The 17,407-nt window shown below is 41.5% G+C and overlaps 1 protein-coding gene across 6 annotated transcripts in view; it reads left to right on the forward strand.

The window, feature by feature from the left end:
• Nucleotides 1-17,407, forward strand: part of LOC125892761 (intermembrane lipid transfer protein VPS13B-like) — a 360,799-nt gene that overhangs the window by 184,644 nt on the left and 158,748 nt on the right. For all 6 annotated transcript variants that reach the window (XM_049582970.1, XM_049582966.1, XM_049582968.1 and 3 more), the window contains exons 23-25: nt 5,914-6,148; nt 7,549-7,766; nt 11,905-12,108. In XM_049582970.1, coding sequence (XP_049438927.1) covers nt 5,914-6,148; nt 7,549-7,766; nt 11,905-12,108 — 657 coding nt within the window. The remainder of the gene's footprint in view (nt 1-5,913; nt 6,149-7,548; nt 7,767-11,904; nt 12,109-17,407) is intronic.

Below are 17,407 nucleotides of genomic sequence, written 5' to 3' on the forward strand. Positions count from 1 at the left end.
TCACAGTTAAAGCGTGGCACGTGCAGCCTCATAAGGAGTCGATTGGCTTCAGTCTTCTTTTAACGGAGATTTCCTGGTCAAAATTGAAAAGTGTTTCCGCTCTTTTTGAAGTATATTAGTAGAGTGTGCTGCGAGTGATACACCCTGCCCTGAATACACACACAGACACACACACTCACATTGTCCCTCAGTGTTTTTTCCAATATTAATCTGTCATTAGAGGCAGTGGGTAACTGAACTGCAGTCCCAGGCCGCTGACAGTTAACTCCATTTGTTATGTTTAAAGATTTAGTTTCACTTTGACAGGACATGATGTCATTGGACAAAAGGAATGAAGAATTATGACTCTTTGACTCCTCTTTTCCCCACTGAACCTTTTATAATGACATATGAACACACCTGCCATTCCTAAACTTCTAACAGTAGGCTTCAGCTTGAATCCAAGACTTTATTATAATCCAGAGTTCTCCTAATGTGGTTGAGCTCCAGATACCCCTGTCATGATCTGAAATGAATGTTTAACCCACAGGATTGTTGAAACATAGGTCACACGTACACACTCACAAGAGTGCTGCCCAGCCCTGTGCTGTATTTATTGTTTGTTGTACCTGAATCATTTCCAGAGGCTGTCTATCTGTCATTTTTTGCTGCAGTTTTATTCCACATTACCCTGAACCCCTCTGAGGGTAAAGTTGTGTAACAGATATTCCACTCTGCAATTATACTTCTGGCTTTCAGATATTATTTGTGCCCATTTCTATTTTTAAATTCATTTCAGTATTTTCCTTTCGCTGCACTTGGAAAAGCTGCCTTTCCACGGGTCTACCCTGACAGAAAATCCGTTTTCACCATCCTGTTATGGGATACAAATTAAATTTAGTTTGCTGAGCCTTGTGAGTGGCTTGTTGGTACAGTAACATGCTGCAAATGTTGCTCTTTGCCTCCCAAGCACGTGACGAATGAGTTTTAGGTCAACCTGGCACAGCTGTCACTTTCCTGTCCCATCACGGGACCTTGTGCATGCTTTCTCTCTTTCACACACACACACACACACACACACACACACACACACACGCTCTCACAAACAAACCTACACAAACCTGGCATGCACATCAGCTCACAGTAGGGGGACATTGTCACACAGGCTAACTGCTTCCAGTGCTGTGTTTATTGGCCTGTTGCAGAGCTGTTAAACACAATTGTGTGGAATACCAAACATGACCCTGCACAACCTCAACTGAACTTTTACACCTGACATTGTGACATGAAACACACACACATAGTCTGACTTTATGCTTGGACCTGTTAGTATAGTGAACTTTTTTTTTTTGCTGGGTATGCAACCATTCAAAAAGACTGGATTCCCCTCTGCTCCCACCATCTGTCCTCTCCTCTCTTCCATCTCATCTAGTCCCATCCTATCTCTCCTTTAGTGTTTCTTTTTCTCCCCTTTGCTCTGGTCACAACACCTTTACACAGACTTTCCACCCTGAATCAATGCATGGTCATGGTGACAGACCTGGACACCAACAGGCAGGCCTCAGTGAGTGAGGACAAAAGGACAGAGGAATGAGGGGGTAGGGTGATGGTGGGATCGAGGGATATTGGTAAGGGAGAGGAGCTGTCAGTGGTTTTGGCTGTGGTCAAAGCAGTGATGAATATGGGACATTCTGACCTCAGACTATTTCTCTCTTTGGATCCGTCAGCACTGTTCATCAGTGCCAGTGCTCCCATTTCTTGCCCTTCGTTACCCCGTCGCCTTTGTTTGAATACTGTATGTTCGTCCCTGTGTGTTGATGTGTGTGTGTGTGAGTCACAGCTCAAACATGAGACCACAGAGGGGGAGCCTTGGAGAGGCCTGCGAGGTCAACCAGGGTGACCTGCTGTTAGCGGTAGCCCAGAGAACAGGGTGGAGTATAGCCAGTCGATTCTCAAAGGGTTGAGTGTTCACATTCCAAGAGGGGTGACACAACCGCAGCACCAAGGATAGGCATTTACAGTATTTTGTCAATATGTTTAACTGGTATTTTGAGCACATTTGAGCATAAATTGTTCGGCATGACAGTCTGATAGGCTGTCTGTAATTGACCAGTGGTTTGCTGTGACTGAGAGAGCAGAGGGTTTCCATGGCAAAGGCATCATGTCAGTGAATATGAATTAATTCAGGTGGAAGTCATATTGAACAGCTTTTCATTGCCCTCACATGATGAAAAACATTATACGCCACACAGTTGCCAGTACCTCTGCCACAGAGGTCCTCTTTTTGATCCCATTTGTTTCTGTCTGTTTGTCTGTTAGCAGAAGATATCAGCCATGGTTCATGGAACAAAGAATTCTCGCATTTTTTTTTATCTTAAAGGATTTTGCAACATCGCACAAGAGGGCATTTTTTAACAGTTTTGCTATTTTCTCATGAACTATTGTACTCACTAAAAAAATCTGGCACATCTATCCCATGATTGTCTATCACAGTGTGTATTTTGCTCCAGATCCAGATGCAGATTAAACATTCCTAAACATTTTCTATTATTAAAATAACAAATGTAGACAATTGTGCAGCCTTGGCAGAGGCATGCTCTCTGAGTGCTTTCTAGTTCTCATTATATTTTGATCTTACTTGTTTACCATATTTGTCTTGGATACAACTTAAGCCAGTAACTATGTTGCCTCCTGGAGTAGGTATGGATTACAATAAGTAGTTTGTTCATGGACTCTGTGGCCCCACAGACTTTACCGCGATTTAATCCAGACCCCTGGCAAGATATTTGACTAACATTATTCATCTGTTTGGTATAGCATTATTTCCCTTGTCTTTCTGTCTCGTCGTCTTTTTTCTAGCAACTGTGTGATTTGAAGTCAGATATTCATCAGCGGCTGCAGCCTCTGGTCCCCAGTGTATGGCATTCCCAGTTCACTGTTGTTCTTATCTCCTCTGTTGACCTTAACTCCCTTACTCAAGAGAAAAGCAAATGTTTCTTTATTCACCACCGTCAGATGGACTCATGCACTGTTGCCATTGTGAATTACAACATGTTTGTTTCTGTGTTTTTGTGGCTTTTATTAGCTGTCACCAAAGGAGGGGGGGGACTGACTAAAGATTAGTTTTGTATCACCCAGATTTAGGACTGACAAGCCATTTTCTTTTCCATTACATAGTCAGACTCTTTGAAGCATTTTGATCTTTTTGCCTTAGTGTAAACATCTAGGAACAGCGGTCGCTATGCCCAGTGAATGCCATTCAATTGTTCAGCTTTTTCCTCTGTTGTCATCTGTGAGATGTTATCTGATTATTGTTAGTATTTCACTGTGTGATGTGGCAAGTCTGCAGCTACCATACACTTGACATCATCTTTGGTTTTGTGTTGCCATGGGGAACAACAGCAGAGCATTATAAAGTCATAAGAAAACACCATTAAGGGGTATTACTTTAGGTTTCAGTGTACACACTCAAGCTAGCAGCTATGGTGGTAGCTTAAACAGTAGGTGCCAACTTTTATCTGTCCTGCTGTAGCATAATAAAGATTAACATCCTAGTCTTTACACCAAAACAGTCAATTTTTCCTTTGCAAAGCTTTTTTTAAGCTTAGTTGACCTAAGGTATGTCACACAATGAACTCACCCTTTCCAAATAGTTATTAACAAAATCTACTAGTATTTTATTTTGCTAAAAATTATCCCACAGTTGCTGATAAAAATGTTAATATAAAATGAAATGTCTGGTGGTATAAAGAGTCTAACATCTGGGTCTTCTTAAACGCAGACAGACCAGTTTCTTTTAGTATTTAACCAGGGTGGACATTCATCAGTGAGTATTTATTTATAGTTTAATATTTTCCTGTGATTGAGTTTGACTCCCAAAGTTTGATATATGGTGACAGGTTTAGTCAACCATCAGACACAGTATGGGAACTACATTAATTTAGGTAACTGTAGTTATTAGTTTATAGTTGGTTTGTGTGGTAGGAGAGCTTTGTTATGAAATGACCCATTTAAAGAAGCAAATGTTTAAGTATAAGATTACTTCCTATACATTACGGTTGAACTAAGTATGAATTTTTTTTCTGACAGTAATATGGTTAAGCCTACACAGGGGTATACATCTTTGTGCATACCTTTGAACTACACTTGATGTTGGCTCTGCATTAAATAAGCCCTGAAATGATTAGTCAATCAATCAAATTATCAACTGATCAGATTTATTAATGACAATTATTAAACAAAAACACAAAAACAGTTGCTGGTTGCAGCTTCTAAAATATGAACATTTGCTTGTTTTTCTCAGTTTCATGTTAATGTTTATTGACTACTTTGGTTTTATAGATGGTTTTTCAATCAATCAGACTTACGCAACTCGGAATGCAACTCAAAGTGCGGAATATAAAAGGTGGAAATACAGTGAAAGTCAACTAATAAGAACACAACTCTACATAAAAAAAATCAAATGAAAATTAATGAATAACAGTAAGAGGACAGTTTTCAAACAGACAAATTAATATTAAGAAATCTTGTTATAAGCATTTTTATTGTTATTGACAGACTAAACCAAGATGTCCAGCAGGAGAGCATTAGCCTCAGGCAGTGAGCTCAAGGTGCAGACCAGAGTCACAGTGTTAAAACCCAGCGGTTTCCGTGTGTCTGCCTGCTTTACAGCTTAACCCTGCTAAGATCTGCAGCAGACCAGGCAGTGTCGATGGATTTTCTTCCTGCGTGCCGCCTCTTAAAAAGGCCAAAGCCTTATGTGTCAGTGTTCCGATTTCAAACCCCCCTTTGAAGAGTAATCAAAAGAGGAAGCAGCGTGAGATGAATGTGTAACCATATCTCTCCCTCTTTCCCTTTCTCTTTTGCTCTCCTTCTCTCCATTTCTCTTTTACTCTATCTCGGTCTTTTTCTCAGTTTCTGCCGTTGTCGCCCTCTCCCGACTCCCATCAAAGCTGGGAGAACTGGTCTCTGTATCCAGGCCTGTCAGAGGCATTCCAACATTGTGTGTGTGATATTAACAGAAGGCTGCAAATTTGTTAATGCAAATTTCAGTGGAGGATGTGTGTCTGTGCATTTGTGTGTGTATTTTACACTGAACACAGTATAATAGTGCTTAAGCCAACCAGCTCTCTGACTGACACACATACACCCAGACAAACTGCGTGTCTGGCAGCACCTGCTGTCTGCCCCCTGGACCCTGTCCTCTTTTCCTTTCTGTTAACTGGTCTTTTAAATCAGTGCAACCCCGATGTAATGGAAAAAGACACAGCTCTTACACTTACTGGCTACTTGCTACTGGTTACTGACCTAATGGCTCATAAATTTTTTGGTGAACAGAGATATGTGTGACATAATACAGCTGGAATGGCTCTCAACCGTTTTAAAAAGACTTCAAATATGATTTAAGTTCAAAATTTAATCGTGAAAAGTCTCTGAAGTTGTAAAAGGTGTTCCATTTCCTTGATATGGAATTTCACATAGGTTTTAAATGGGCATTCAAAAGCTCACATTTGACTTTTAAAAGGTTTTTGAAGGCAGATCCCACTGTCTAAAGCAAGACAGTAATAAAGTAATACAGTAGTGGTAATAATATGAAGCAAAGTTTACTTTATCATAGGCATCAAGCAGAACAGCATGCATGACTAAATGTGGGATTGACTGTTTCCATTTTTTAAATCAAGGAAAGCTTTATTACGCATGTCCAGTCTTTTCCAGCAACACCCAGAGTTGTGCATACACTCTTTCTTAGGTCCTTTCCATTGCAATCCAGACTCTCTAATTTTGGCACAGAGCAGTGCCCTTTAAGCACTTTGCTCAATGGCAGCTCACTGAAACTGATATAAGGAGGCTGAGGCAGGTGGGTGGTCAATTATCCTGTAACTGAATTGATTAATATGACTTCATATGTTCTTTGTTTTTCTCTCACTTCTCCAGTTGGAGCTGCAGTCATGCTGTGTGTTCCTGCCTAATGACAGCCTCCCCTCCCCGAGCACCATCATCTGCGGTGACATTCCCGGCACCGTCCGTAGCTGGTACCACAACCAGGCCTCCATGCCTGGGACTCTGGTAGTCTGCCTGCCACAGATCAGTGTCCTTAGTGCTGGGCACAAGTACATGGAACCACTGCAGGAGCTCCCCTTTGTGGTCTCCAAGCCCATCTTGGAGGAAGGTTGGTTTTTATATTGTATCTAATGAAATTTCAGCTTTAATTAAAATGATTAAAATGTTAGGAGAAGAACACACACCCAGATAAACAGTGAGAACACTAAATGACCCTGTGTCAAAAAGATTGATTTGAAAGTTTAAATGAGAAAAAAAGTACACTTCAAAAAACAATGATGGTGATAGATTAAAAATGGGAGTCTTGGAAAATAAATTTCAGTGGGTGGGAGAAATCGCCTTGCCTTTTTTTTTTTTTTTTTTTTTTTTTAACACACAAATTTGCTTTTATTAATAATTAAAATGAATGCTCTCATAATAGTAATAGGCTACATAATGTGAATTCATCATCATTACAGCCTTTTCAACACTAAGCAAACCTTTGACCCACTACTACTCATTTACCATGACAAAAGACAAACAAACTTAAGTAGAGCGACTTTGAGAGATAGATCTTGCACATGTGGTGTGCACACCTGGTAGAGTTGACATAAGCAACACTCAGACGGGTGAGCAGTGTTTTCTCTTTAGAAGAAAAAAAAAAGTGCCCTCCCTCATTTTTTTTTCTCCCAACTCCTCAATGACATCAACACTGGGCATTCAGTTTTCAAAAACGGAGGAGAAAGAAAAACGACAGCAAAAACAGTGACATCAGCAGCCTTGTCAATGTTGCCGTAAAAATTAACAACCCTTGCTTTTAGTAATTCATTCCTACCCTTTGAAAAGCTCTTCATCTCTCATTTTCAATGCTCTGGATCAAAGCGTCCTGCCCACGGTGCATGGGAAATGTGCTCTTCATGGCCCTGTGCTAGTGAACAAGTTCCCCTTCTCTGTACGATTGTTTTACCAGGGTTGGCAGGATAACAAACTCCAGCTCTCCCAGTGTGGCATCCTGTCTCAGACCCACAGATTTAGAATAGACCAGCTTATTTTACAGTGTGTTTTGATGGGATCCTCTTCCTGCTTATTGGCTGCAGAACCTTTGAATCAGGATACTACTCCTTAGTGCATCTTTAATGTTTTCCATGAAGCTTTCTCCCCCCATGTACCGTAATTGGCTTTAATTTTAAGGGGAAGTGAAAGGAATAATCTAGTTGTCATAGTGTTTTTGATAATGAACATTGCTGACTATCCTTTTGATATTTTAATCCATTGCACTTTTTGTCCTTCTTTTTCCAAATCTGGTCTGCATTTTCTTGCATCTCTCTTTGCCTTCCTCTCAATTTCACAATGACTTGGCTTGTCCTCTTTGCTCTCCCCTCACATGACGTCTCTCTCATCCTCCCTGCTCCTCTCAATCTCTGCCAATGACTCTGTGTTGCAATTTTTATCCTCTTTCTCCTACTGTTACATCCCTTTCCCACATTTTTTGTGTATCCTTGTTTCCCCCTCTCCCATGTCTACCACCAGGTGATGCCTTCCCCTGGACAGTAAGCCTGAGTCAGTTCAGCGTGTACACATTACTGGGACAGCAGCGAAGCCTGAGCCTGTTGGAGCCTATGGGCTGCACCTCCACACTGGCCGTCACATCCCATAAGCTGCAGAGCTGTTCTGAAGGAAGACACTCCTTTGTAGTCTGCCTCCATGTTGATCTGCAGCCCGTCCACGTCAAGTGCTCCAACCCTCAGGTCAGTTATACAGTCCTGCATCTTACAAAGTAGTCATCAGATTTACATGTATATTTATACAAATCATCCCCTTGTAAACTTTCCTGAAATATGAACACACAAACACTGGCAGGATGATCCTGCTTGTGCATGTTTCTCTTATATAGATTGACTCCAATAAACAAACTGCCTCATCTTCTTACCTAGAATAATTTTCATGAGAGTGGAAGCATAAACAAGAGAGTGTTGCCTTGTTTGCTTTGGTCAAATATGTTGAGGTCTAAGTGAAGGACAGTGGGGGAGCACAAGACTCATCATCATTGTTTTACAGCGTGTTACTATGTTTTAGTGAGAGCATGATTAATATGGACAGATTGGAAATGGAACATTTTGTTCTCCCAGTTAGGTCTCTGTGTTGTTTTTCACTGTACTGTTACAGTGCTATAATCACATCTACATGTACCATTACACATGTTTTGTTTTTTCGCAATTGAATTAGCTGTATTGAATTTGGTTCCTCTGTAAACACTTAATTGGGGCGACCTTTTGAGTGGTCACACTGCTAAATGTCTCTGACCACAGTGATGAGCCATGGTGATATTGAGGCGAATTGGTACCAGAAACAAATGAAAGGCCTTAATCTGTTCGTGGTGAAAACTTTCCCAGAGATGAGGAGAGCTGATCGTTTATTGAGGGAAAGTTTCTTTTCTTTCTTCTTCTTCTCTGCTCTCCCTTTTCAAATGGAGAGCCTGTGTCTGGCAAAGCTGGGAAGGCTTATTGCGATTATATGATGAGTCATTATTAGTTTTCGGGTCCAATGAAAACTTCTCTTCTCTTCTCTTTCATCGCAATCCCTCTGCTCTCTCTTCCCATCTGTTCACCTCCTCTCTCCTTCTCTCACTCTTCTGTGTAAATTTCTGACTCGAGGGGGGTTATAAGCTCATTCTGTACCATTTCAAGTCATGTAGCAGCTCTTTAAGAAGCGCTGCCAGAGCAACCCCACCCTCTCTAGAACAAAAGAGACCTCACACTACTTACTCCTCTTTCTAATTAGTATTTCCATTTGTGGGAATGTATATGGGGATGTCAGAGTCCTGCACAGTTGCTACACAATAAGCCCCACCAACACAGTTAGATGAGAACATTGTGACGGGTGTGCCGGAGGAATTGGAGGAGTTTGGGTGGCAGAGTAACATCTGGCATTTGCTAATCAATAATTATCACACTCATTTTGAGACATTAATACATTTAAAGTCAACAAATAAAACCAAAGAGTTTGGCCTCTTAACTTCTCCTGGCATTGGAGCTACATTTTTGTGACATTAAATCAGATTTTCCATAATATGCAGAGGATTACTTCATGGTACAAACAAAGATATTTTTAGAAACTGGGGGTGCAAAAGTCGAGCCTTGGATATTATTCTTTTTTTAAAACTATATTTAACATTTTTACATGTAGCCACAAGTGTCATGATTTTGTTTAAGAGCATGAGAAGCCATTTGTGTACTCCATGAAAGTGACCATACACATGAATAGACATGTTTCTGAATAGATTTTCTGAATATATTATGGGTGCAATGGCTGCTAAAATACAATAGGAAGTGAGGTTAGTGTTTTTGAAAGGGTGTGAAAAAATTGAAAGTAAAATAAGGGATAAGCAGTAGTGTAAGACAGAGAGAAAACAGGACCAGGCCATACCAAGACACAGTTGCATGCTCACACACACATAATGTATGCATAGAAATAAAGGGGCTAACTCAGGATAATCTGCTTTGATGTATTTTTCCGACACGTTTCTCCTATTTTGGCGTCAATGTGCGTTTCTAGTGCAGCGCTTGCTGTGCGTAGTATGTGTTGTCTTCAATCTGAGTTTTAGTGTCTGTGTGAATGATTCATGTTGGTGTCAGAAGGATGTGGTTAGTAGCTACACTTTTACCTTATCAGGACCACCTTGAATCAGCACACACCACCACCACCACCACCACCACCGTTTGCTTTGACCTCTGACACATAACTGTGAACACATGCAGACACACACACACACGCACTCTCATATATCCATACACATGTTCACTCTCGGCTACTACACATACACAACAATATGTCACTTATGTGAAGTTTCTATATAAACTGTGCAAAGATAAAGGAACACGAACACTCACCATCTGCATGCTCTCCCGTCTTTCATCTGTGTGTTTTTATGAATGACTGTGGAAGCCTCTGTTCAGTCTCCAGTTTGTACTACTGCAGCCGAGCAGACCTCCTGATCTGCAGATGACAGGTCTTTGGAGAACCCAGCCCTCCAAATGTTCTGCTCACTTCCCCAGCTCATGAAATGTGGCATATGTATTGTGAGCTCATGTAAGCATGCAAGTGTGTGTGTGTGCATGTGTGTGTATGTTTGTGGGGTCCAACCTGCCCACTGGCCCAACAGCAGTAGCTGAGCTGAACCAACTTACCCGACTTTCCACTTTCATGAACAGACTGTAGATATAGGATGGAGCAAATGGCAGGGAGGATAAGAGAGCAACAACAGAGATTAAGGACAGAAGGGACTAAACCCTAGACTCTGCTAAAACAGAGGTCATGTAATGACGCTTCATCTCACCCCTTCCCTTCTCTCCTTTATTCTGCATTCTTTACTTCCTCCACATCTGCTGCTGAGTGCAGTAGGCCTTGTTGTGCTTGGTTGGACTTCCAGGCCTCAGACTCTCAAAGAAGAGAGTGTGGAGCCGTACCTCTCCTGACGGCAGAGCAGTTCGGTTGGGTATGGCAGACAGCTGTTGGCCCTGTCCCTGGACGGCTGCTGGATCGGCGTTAGCAGCTCTTCCTGGACATGTTTGAAATGGCCCAGCTGTAATGTATTGTGCTGCTTTTCATTTGATTTATGCTTATTTATGGAAGGCCTCCCTGTAATGTGTGCGCTAACAGGCATGCATGTGTGTGAGTGAGCAGTAGTGAGTAAAAATATGTCTGGAGTAGAGACAGCTATTCTGTGTGTGCTCATGTGTCTGTGCACCTTTACTTTTGAGGGACCCTTAGTGGTGGTGGTGGTGGGGTGGGGGGGTTGGGGGGGGGGGGCTCAGTTGGCTGCAGAAGCGAAGCATTTGAAATCCAGAAATTAGCTCACTGTGAAAGAGCGTCGCTTTTCTCCCTTGCTCTCCCTCTCTCTCCTCTAAAGAACACTGAGTGAATGCATGAATAACTGAAAGCATCACATCACATTCCCCTGCCTTCTCCTCATGTTTTCCACTCTTGTTTTTGGCTTTGTTGTTGTTTAAAGCTAAGGCCTCTTTTCATGTGAACACATGATAAATAGTTGAGAACACTTGACGCCGGGCCTTCAGTTTTTCCTAACCGTGGTGAGTTTTTCAGGGGAAATTGATGACACAACTCAACTTTCCTCTGTGGGTGTTTCTTTGGGAGTTTTGTTGTTATGGATAACAAATTTGTACAGTGAGGCACGTGTATGAGCATGCTGTGCCTTGCAAATAGTCACCCATCGAGTAGAAGCATGAAGACATAGGTTTTACATCACTTTTGTGAAATGAGGCCTCATTGAATGACAAGTACAAAGTCTAAAATAGTGTTAAGGTGGAGAGTGAAAGAAATGGGAGTGGATAGTGGTCCATTTCTGGCTAATATTTCCTCCTTCTCTCTTTCCTTCTCTCTCAACTTTAACTAGGTTTAGTGTCACATAACTACAAAGCTGCCAAGCCAAATCATGCTAATGGCCGCAGAAGTAAAAACTACATGAGAACTCCCCAGTGCAGCTGTTTGAGTCAGACCTTGGCAAAAATACATTTGAATCCGGTTTCAAATATTAAGACTACTTGTGGTGTGTTAGGTCTATCTTATAAGGCACTCACTTGGCACAGTAGACTTCATGTATAGAGAGTGTATTCAGCTGTTGCTGTGGTCAGTTTTTGCACACAAATCAGCATCTGTGTGTGTCATGGGTAGGAGCTTTCTATATAAACATGTTTTCATATAAGACAGAAATAAATTGACTGACATGAGAATTCTGCATCATAGTTTTTCCTTACATTAGACTGCATTACATCATATTTTATCCCAATCAGTGTGAAATACTATATCTAGCGTTCCAACTTAAAGTTCTCTGTTTTTCTTTTCTTCTCCGCTCCTGTCACTCACCAGGTTCAGCTATTGTACGAGCTCCTCCTTAACTGGAGCTCTACGTGGGCTCGTCTCCAGAGGCACGGCATCCTGCGTCAGACCTCTAGCATTCCAGAACCCCCTGCTGGTGCTGCCCCATCATCCCCAGTGCGCAGTAGTGCTGGCACTGCCCTACCAGACACCAGCACCTGCAGCCCATCTGCAGATTTTGGCTCCCCCACTGAGGTTTGTTTTTCTCACCCAGCTACACATCAGTCTAATCTCATGGATCAGCACATCTAAGTTGTATTTTGTGACGTCAATCATTTATTTGTCACCTGGGATTACACAAGGTACAATTCCAGTAAAATGTGATCCCATCAGCTCCTTTTCCTCGTGCACTAAAATAGTCCTTTGCATCAATGTACATTGTTGACTGCTGCTTTATTATTGTCCATGTTTCCGGATAGTTCTGGTAATCCATGGTTTCTGGTTGTGAAATGATTTAACTGTCCACACATCCTGACCTCGACAGCTGTATAGTCACTCCTTCTGCACTCAGGCAGTGACTCTGCTCCGCGACCAGTTCTGCGTGGTGTATAGCTGTGATCCACAGCAGGAACAGGACAGCACCTCATATTCCCACCATAACACCAGTCCTTATTCACTGTAAAGCACACGTCTCCTCTGCTTCTTTCACCAGAGTCCTCTGCTCTGTCAGACTGACATATAGAAAAAGAGCCTCCTGATTGAATGGCGCTGTCCAGCATTTAGCAAAGTGTCAATAGATCAAAGGCTATTACAGTTCTTGATATTCTGGTGGAAACAGATGCAGTACGGAGGTTGTTCAGTTTATTTCCCAACGCCTACACAATGGCTACCAGGATGCTACTTTGGCTGGTCCCCTTTTTCTCAATGTTTACATTTGAAAACCTCATTCTGGCCAGCTAGCTAGCTAGAAGTTGGTGGAAGGAGAGTTTAAAGACTGGTGTGTTGATTTCCACATCCCAATGAGTGACTCTGGGCAGCATGCCATCACCATTCAAAGCCAACCACAAAAATCACCATCAACACTTGCAAAATAGGCATAAGAGTCTAAGATTTAGCACAAATTTAGCAGAGCTAAAAGAGAGGCGACTGGAAGCATCCGTGCTTGATGTCATAAGTCACTTATAATCAGAAAAAAAACTTGCTATGGTACATCATGTAACAGGACTTAATTTCCTACATTTGATGTTAAATGGTTCAGTATTTCGTCCATTCATTCATGTGCATACTTATTACTTATATGCTGCTTTTCTAGCATCCCTCCTTTCATGTGGTGCTACTTGATTAATAAGAGGCCTAATGACTACACCCTGCCAACACCCAACTATAAGTTTTTCTTTGAAATCAAAGTTGCTATGACTCATGCAATAACACATGCTATTTAAGCCTTTGTTGTGTACATAATTCTGCTGCTGATGTCTGATTTTAGGTGAAAATATTGTATTTTTTATTGTTATGAGTAGTTGAGTCAGTGCTAACACATGATATTTGTCTGAAAAAATCTGTTTTGTTTGGGAAGGATTTTCATGGCTGGAAAAATCTCATCAGTGCTTGTGTTTCTTACATATTTTTTTTCTTACCCAGAACAGATACTCCAGATAGGCTGTGAGCTCTGTTTGATTCGTGTAAGCTAGGGCTTGATTGAGTATAAACCTGCCTCTTAATTTAGGGAAAACAATAACCTGTATTTACATTTTTCGCTCAGATAAAATATCAAACCCAGAGAATGAAGTATGAAGTGTAGCAGTGCGTGCAGGCATGTGCGAAGCCAATGGAAAACTTACAGTCGGGGTTTTTTAGGGGGGAAACAACAAATGTTGAGTGTTATTTTTCCTTTCGTCCCTAGGTGATGCTTGTCCTTGGCTTCGATTATGTGGCAGGAATTTTTTTCTTCTTTCTAGTACAGTAGCAGCAACAGTGACTAGCTAAGGGTCCATGGCCTTGGGGCCTTAGCCACTAGAGCCTTGTGTAATATGATGTGTATATTTGTGCGAGGTAGGAACATAGGATGCATAAAAATTATGGTGTTGATGAGTGTTTGTGTTGTTAAGCACTGGCAACTAGCCCAGGATTTAATGCTCTTTGACCACCAAAGCCCTGTCAGCAATGTGGGGCCCTTCGGGATCACCGCACAACCATCATACCGCCCTGAGAGGCAATAAAGTGTGTCTGTTTAAGAACATACACGTGAAAAAAAAGTGTTTCATATGTCGATGTGCATCTGTGTCTGCGTTTGTTTCCGTGTGATCAACATGTGTGTGTTCTTGCGTCATTTGTGGACCCACAGAAGTGGCAGCGGTGGAGTATGGCAGTGGAGGCCCTATGGTATAGTGCGTCTGTAACAAGGCCACAGAGGCCCCTGACAGCCCACTTGTCACTGTTTACCTAAGTACAAACACTGGTAGAAGTGTTTAGTCCTCTGGGAGGCTGGGTGATTGAGCAAGAATGTAGGAGCTGTTTTGATAAGTCTCAGCAGTAGTGGCAGCAGTCTCAACCCTGCTCCCCACCCTCCTGCTTGGTCCTCTAGTACTCCAACTACATCCACACCACACATCCCAAAAGCCCCGGCCCTACAGCCCCTTCCCAACCATTCATCTGACCTCTGCTACTGAGTTGTTACAATATTTTGTGACATTTTCATAAACATTTTACTTATATTTATGAATCGGTCTGAACTGGAAAAGCTTCCTTCATGACTCTAATGAACCTGATCGTATGCACCAAATTTTGAACCTGACGATAACCTGGAAAAAGTTACTCTCTAACCTGACAAAATCCTGACTACCAGCAGCTGCAACCCAAAAGAACAAATATTTCTCAAATTAAATAAAAAAAAAATACAAATTATTAAAGTCCCCCTTTAGACATGTTTTAATACTTACATATACCAATAATAGTATCATGTTTAACATGTGCACAGTTGTCGCTCCCTTCAGTAAGGGAATGTGAAACACCTCTCTAACACATTTTTAAGTGGAGGGGGATGAAAAGAATTTATGTCAGAGTATGATGGAATTGTCAGGTCCTGTCACATGTCATTGGTTATAATTATTTTGTATTTTTTTAATTTTTATTTCTGTAATTATTTATCTTCCTATTCAGTCTTTCTTCCCTCCATCCTTTCATCCATGTCTTATTCTATCTCTCCTGTTTACCCCTTATTTCCCTTTTTTACTTCATGTCTATCTGCAGCTTTATCCCACCTCTCTCCCCCTACCTTATTTAATATTTTCATTTTATCTATTACTAAACCCATCCTTTGTACCTCCCCAACTTTTCTTCATCCTTCCACCTGTCCCTGAACCATTCTCTTTTTCCACTCTTATCTCATAATCTGCCTTTCCCTCCATCTTTCTTCGACACTTTCCAGCCTGCTGTTGTCTTCCAATGTTTGGGTCTCTCTGATGAGCAAAGACAAACTCTGCAAAGAAAATAAACCCGGATCCTCAGCCCGTTTATAGCGCAGAGGCCCAGGAATTAAACTGTATACTTTACAACTTGGCTTGTGGAGGTGTGGGAAAATAGCTCCCTCTTAGAATGTGTGTTGCACGGGTCTGTGTGTGTGTTTGGGGCCCCAGTCTGGCAGTTCAGGAACGTGGCAGAGCCCACTTCTACCAACACACCACCACCACCACATCTGTTCCTCAAGGCCTCACCTTGGTAAGAGGAGTGAAGGGAATTTTCTGTCACTCATAAAAACATGAACTTTGGCCTTTTGGAAATTATTAGTGATCTCAACTTTTGTTTTACAGTTGTAACCATGCACTCGTGTTTTTCTTTAAAATGTCTTTAAAGCGTAAAAACACTCATAACTGTGCATATTATGTCACTGACCTTGAATTCAGTGTGATCATTCATCTTAAAATTACAATCATAGGATGTTTTGTTTTAAGATGTTCAATTGAAAGTAGCATATTTTTCTATTTTTTTCCCCTAATTTGGGTTTTTCAGGTGGTCTCAAATTCCAGGTATGCATCAAAATGTCTTGAAGGTCTTAGTTTTGTTTTTCTACAAAATGCAGGTCCTCTATATTTTGACACGACAACAGTTTGGGGATTTATTGGTTTTCTCTCATTTGAAGCTATTCACAATTGGCAAGATCCCCCAATTGAAAGTCCAAAAAATTGTTTTAAAACTGTTTGTGTGATTCCAGAAAATGCAGAGATGTCAATCTGTTAATAATTTCTCTTTCTTACTGACCCTGGTAAAATCAGCTTATAAGAGACTGAGAGTTTTTAAGTGACAGCAGCGGTTCTGGCTGGGAAGCAGAAACAGTCGGCTGTCCGATGCTCCAGTGTAACCACGCTACAGTACACAGTGGTCTGAGCTTCCCACAGCGCCAGCGGCTGGCTCCTGTTTCCACACATGACATTACAGAGTCTAATCCTACCGACTGGCCAGAGCTGTAAACTAAACAATCCTAACCACACACACACACACACACACACACACACACACACACACACACACACACACACACACACACACACACACACACACACACACAGTCCCGTATTTTGACTCCAGCTCAGCAATAATTAGTCCCCAAATGGCAGTTGACACTAGAATATCTCTCATTGAGAATGACTGAACACCATTACTACTGGGCTCATATTACTCACTGCCAGTCATTGCTATTACACACACATAGGCACACACACACACACACCCACACACAAACACACACTCACACCTTGACTGTTTGGTTCCATGGAAACACATAATGACACTGCTGGACACTTGATTGGACTTAATGCTAGTTCTGGGAGAATTCAGTGCTGTTTTTGTGGTAGTTTTGGTCATATGTTTCAGTATTTAAGTTCATAATTTTGAGAATAATGAAGCTTTATATACTGTACTGTATGTAGTCCATATATTTGATCCAGTATAGGACTGCCTGCAGAGCTTTCAATGTCCTCCAGCCTAGCCAAGTCCATGCTTGTGTTTCTAGTGTATTGCTTTGTTTATTTTTCATCTGATAGATTTAAAATCTTATCCAATAAAAGCCCAAACAGATACTTTTCACTTTTCTTACTTCTGAGAGCTAATGCTTCCTGTGGAACACATGCTTCTCATCAGTTTCTAGTGGTCTCCATTCACTGTAATGTTGCATCTATCTTTGAATTAGTATAATCCTTAATGTATTTATATTCTTGTCATCCGTTGTTATTGAGCTCTGCTGTCAGCAATTCTCAAACTGCGCAATTAAATAAAATTTGCAAATTAGCATGGGGCCCTCATCCCTCCCCCCAACTGCGGAACAGGGACATAGTTTCCTCATCTGGACTCTCTTTAAGACACTGTAATCAGCCCAGCAGCTGTGGGGTATCTAATTGAGATGGTTGATAACCTCCTCACCAACCACAGCCAGGCTCGATAACCATGACACAATCTGTCATTACCACGCCGCGATGGGAGAAGCTGTGGAAAAAGTGAAACCCTGCAATGCCAGAGCTGCAAATTGCCATATTGTTTGTTTGCAGGCTTTTCACTTTCC

Source organism: Epinephelus fuscoguttatus, linkage group LG8, assembly GCF_011397635.1.
Source record: "Epinephelus fuscoguttatus linkage group LG8, E.fuscoguttatus.final_Chr_v1".
Classification (NCBI taxonomy): domain Eukaryota; kingdom Metazoa; phylum Chordata; class Actinopteri; order Perciformes; family Serranidae; genus Epinephelus; species Epinephelus fuscoguttatus.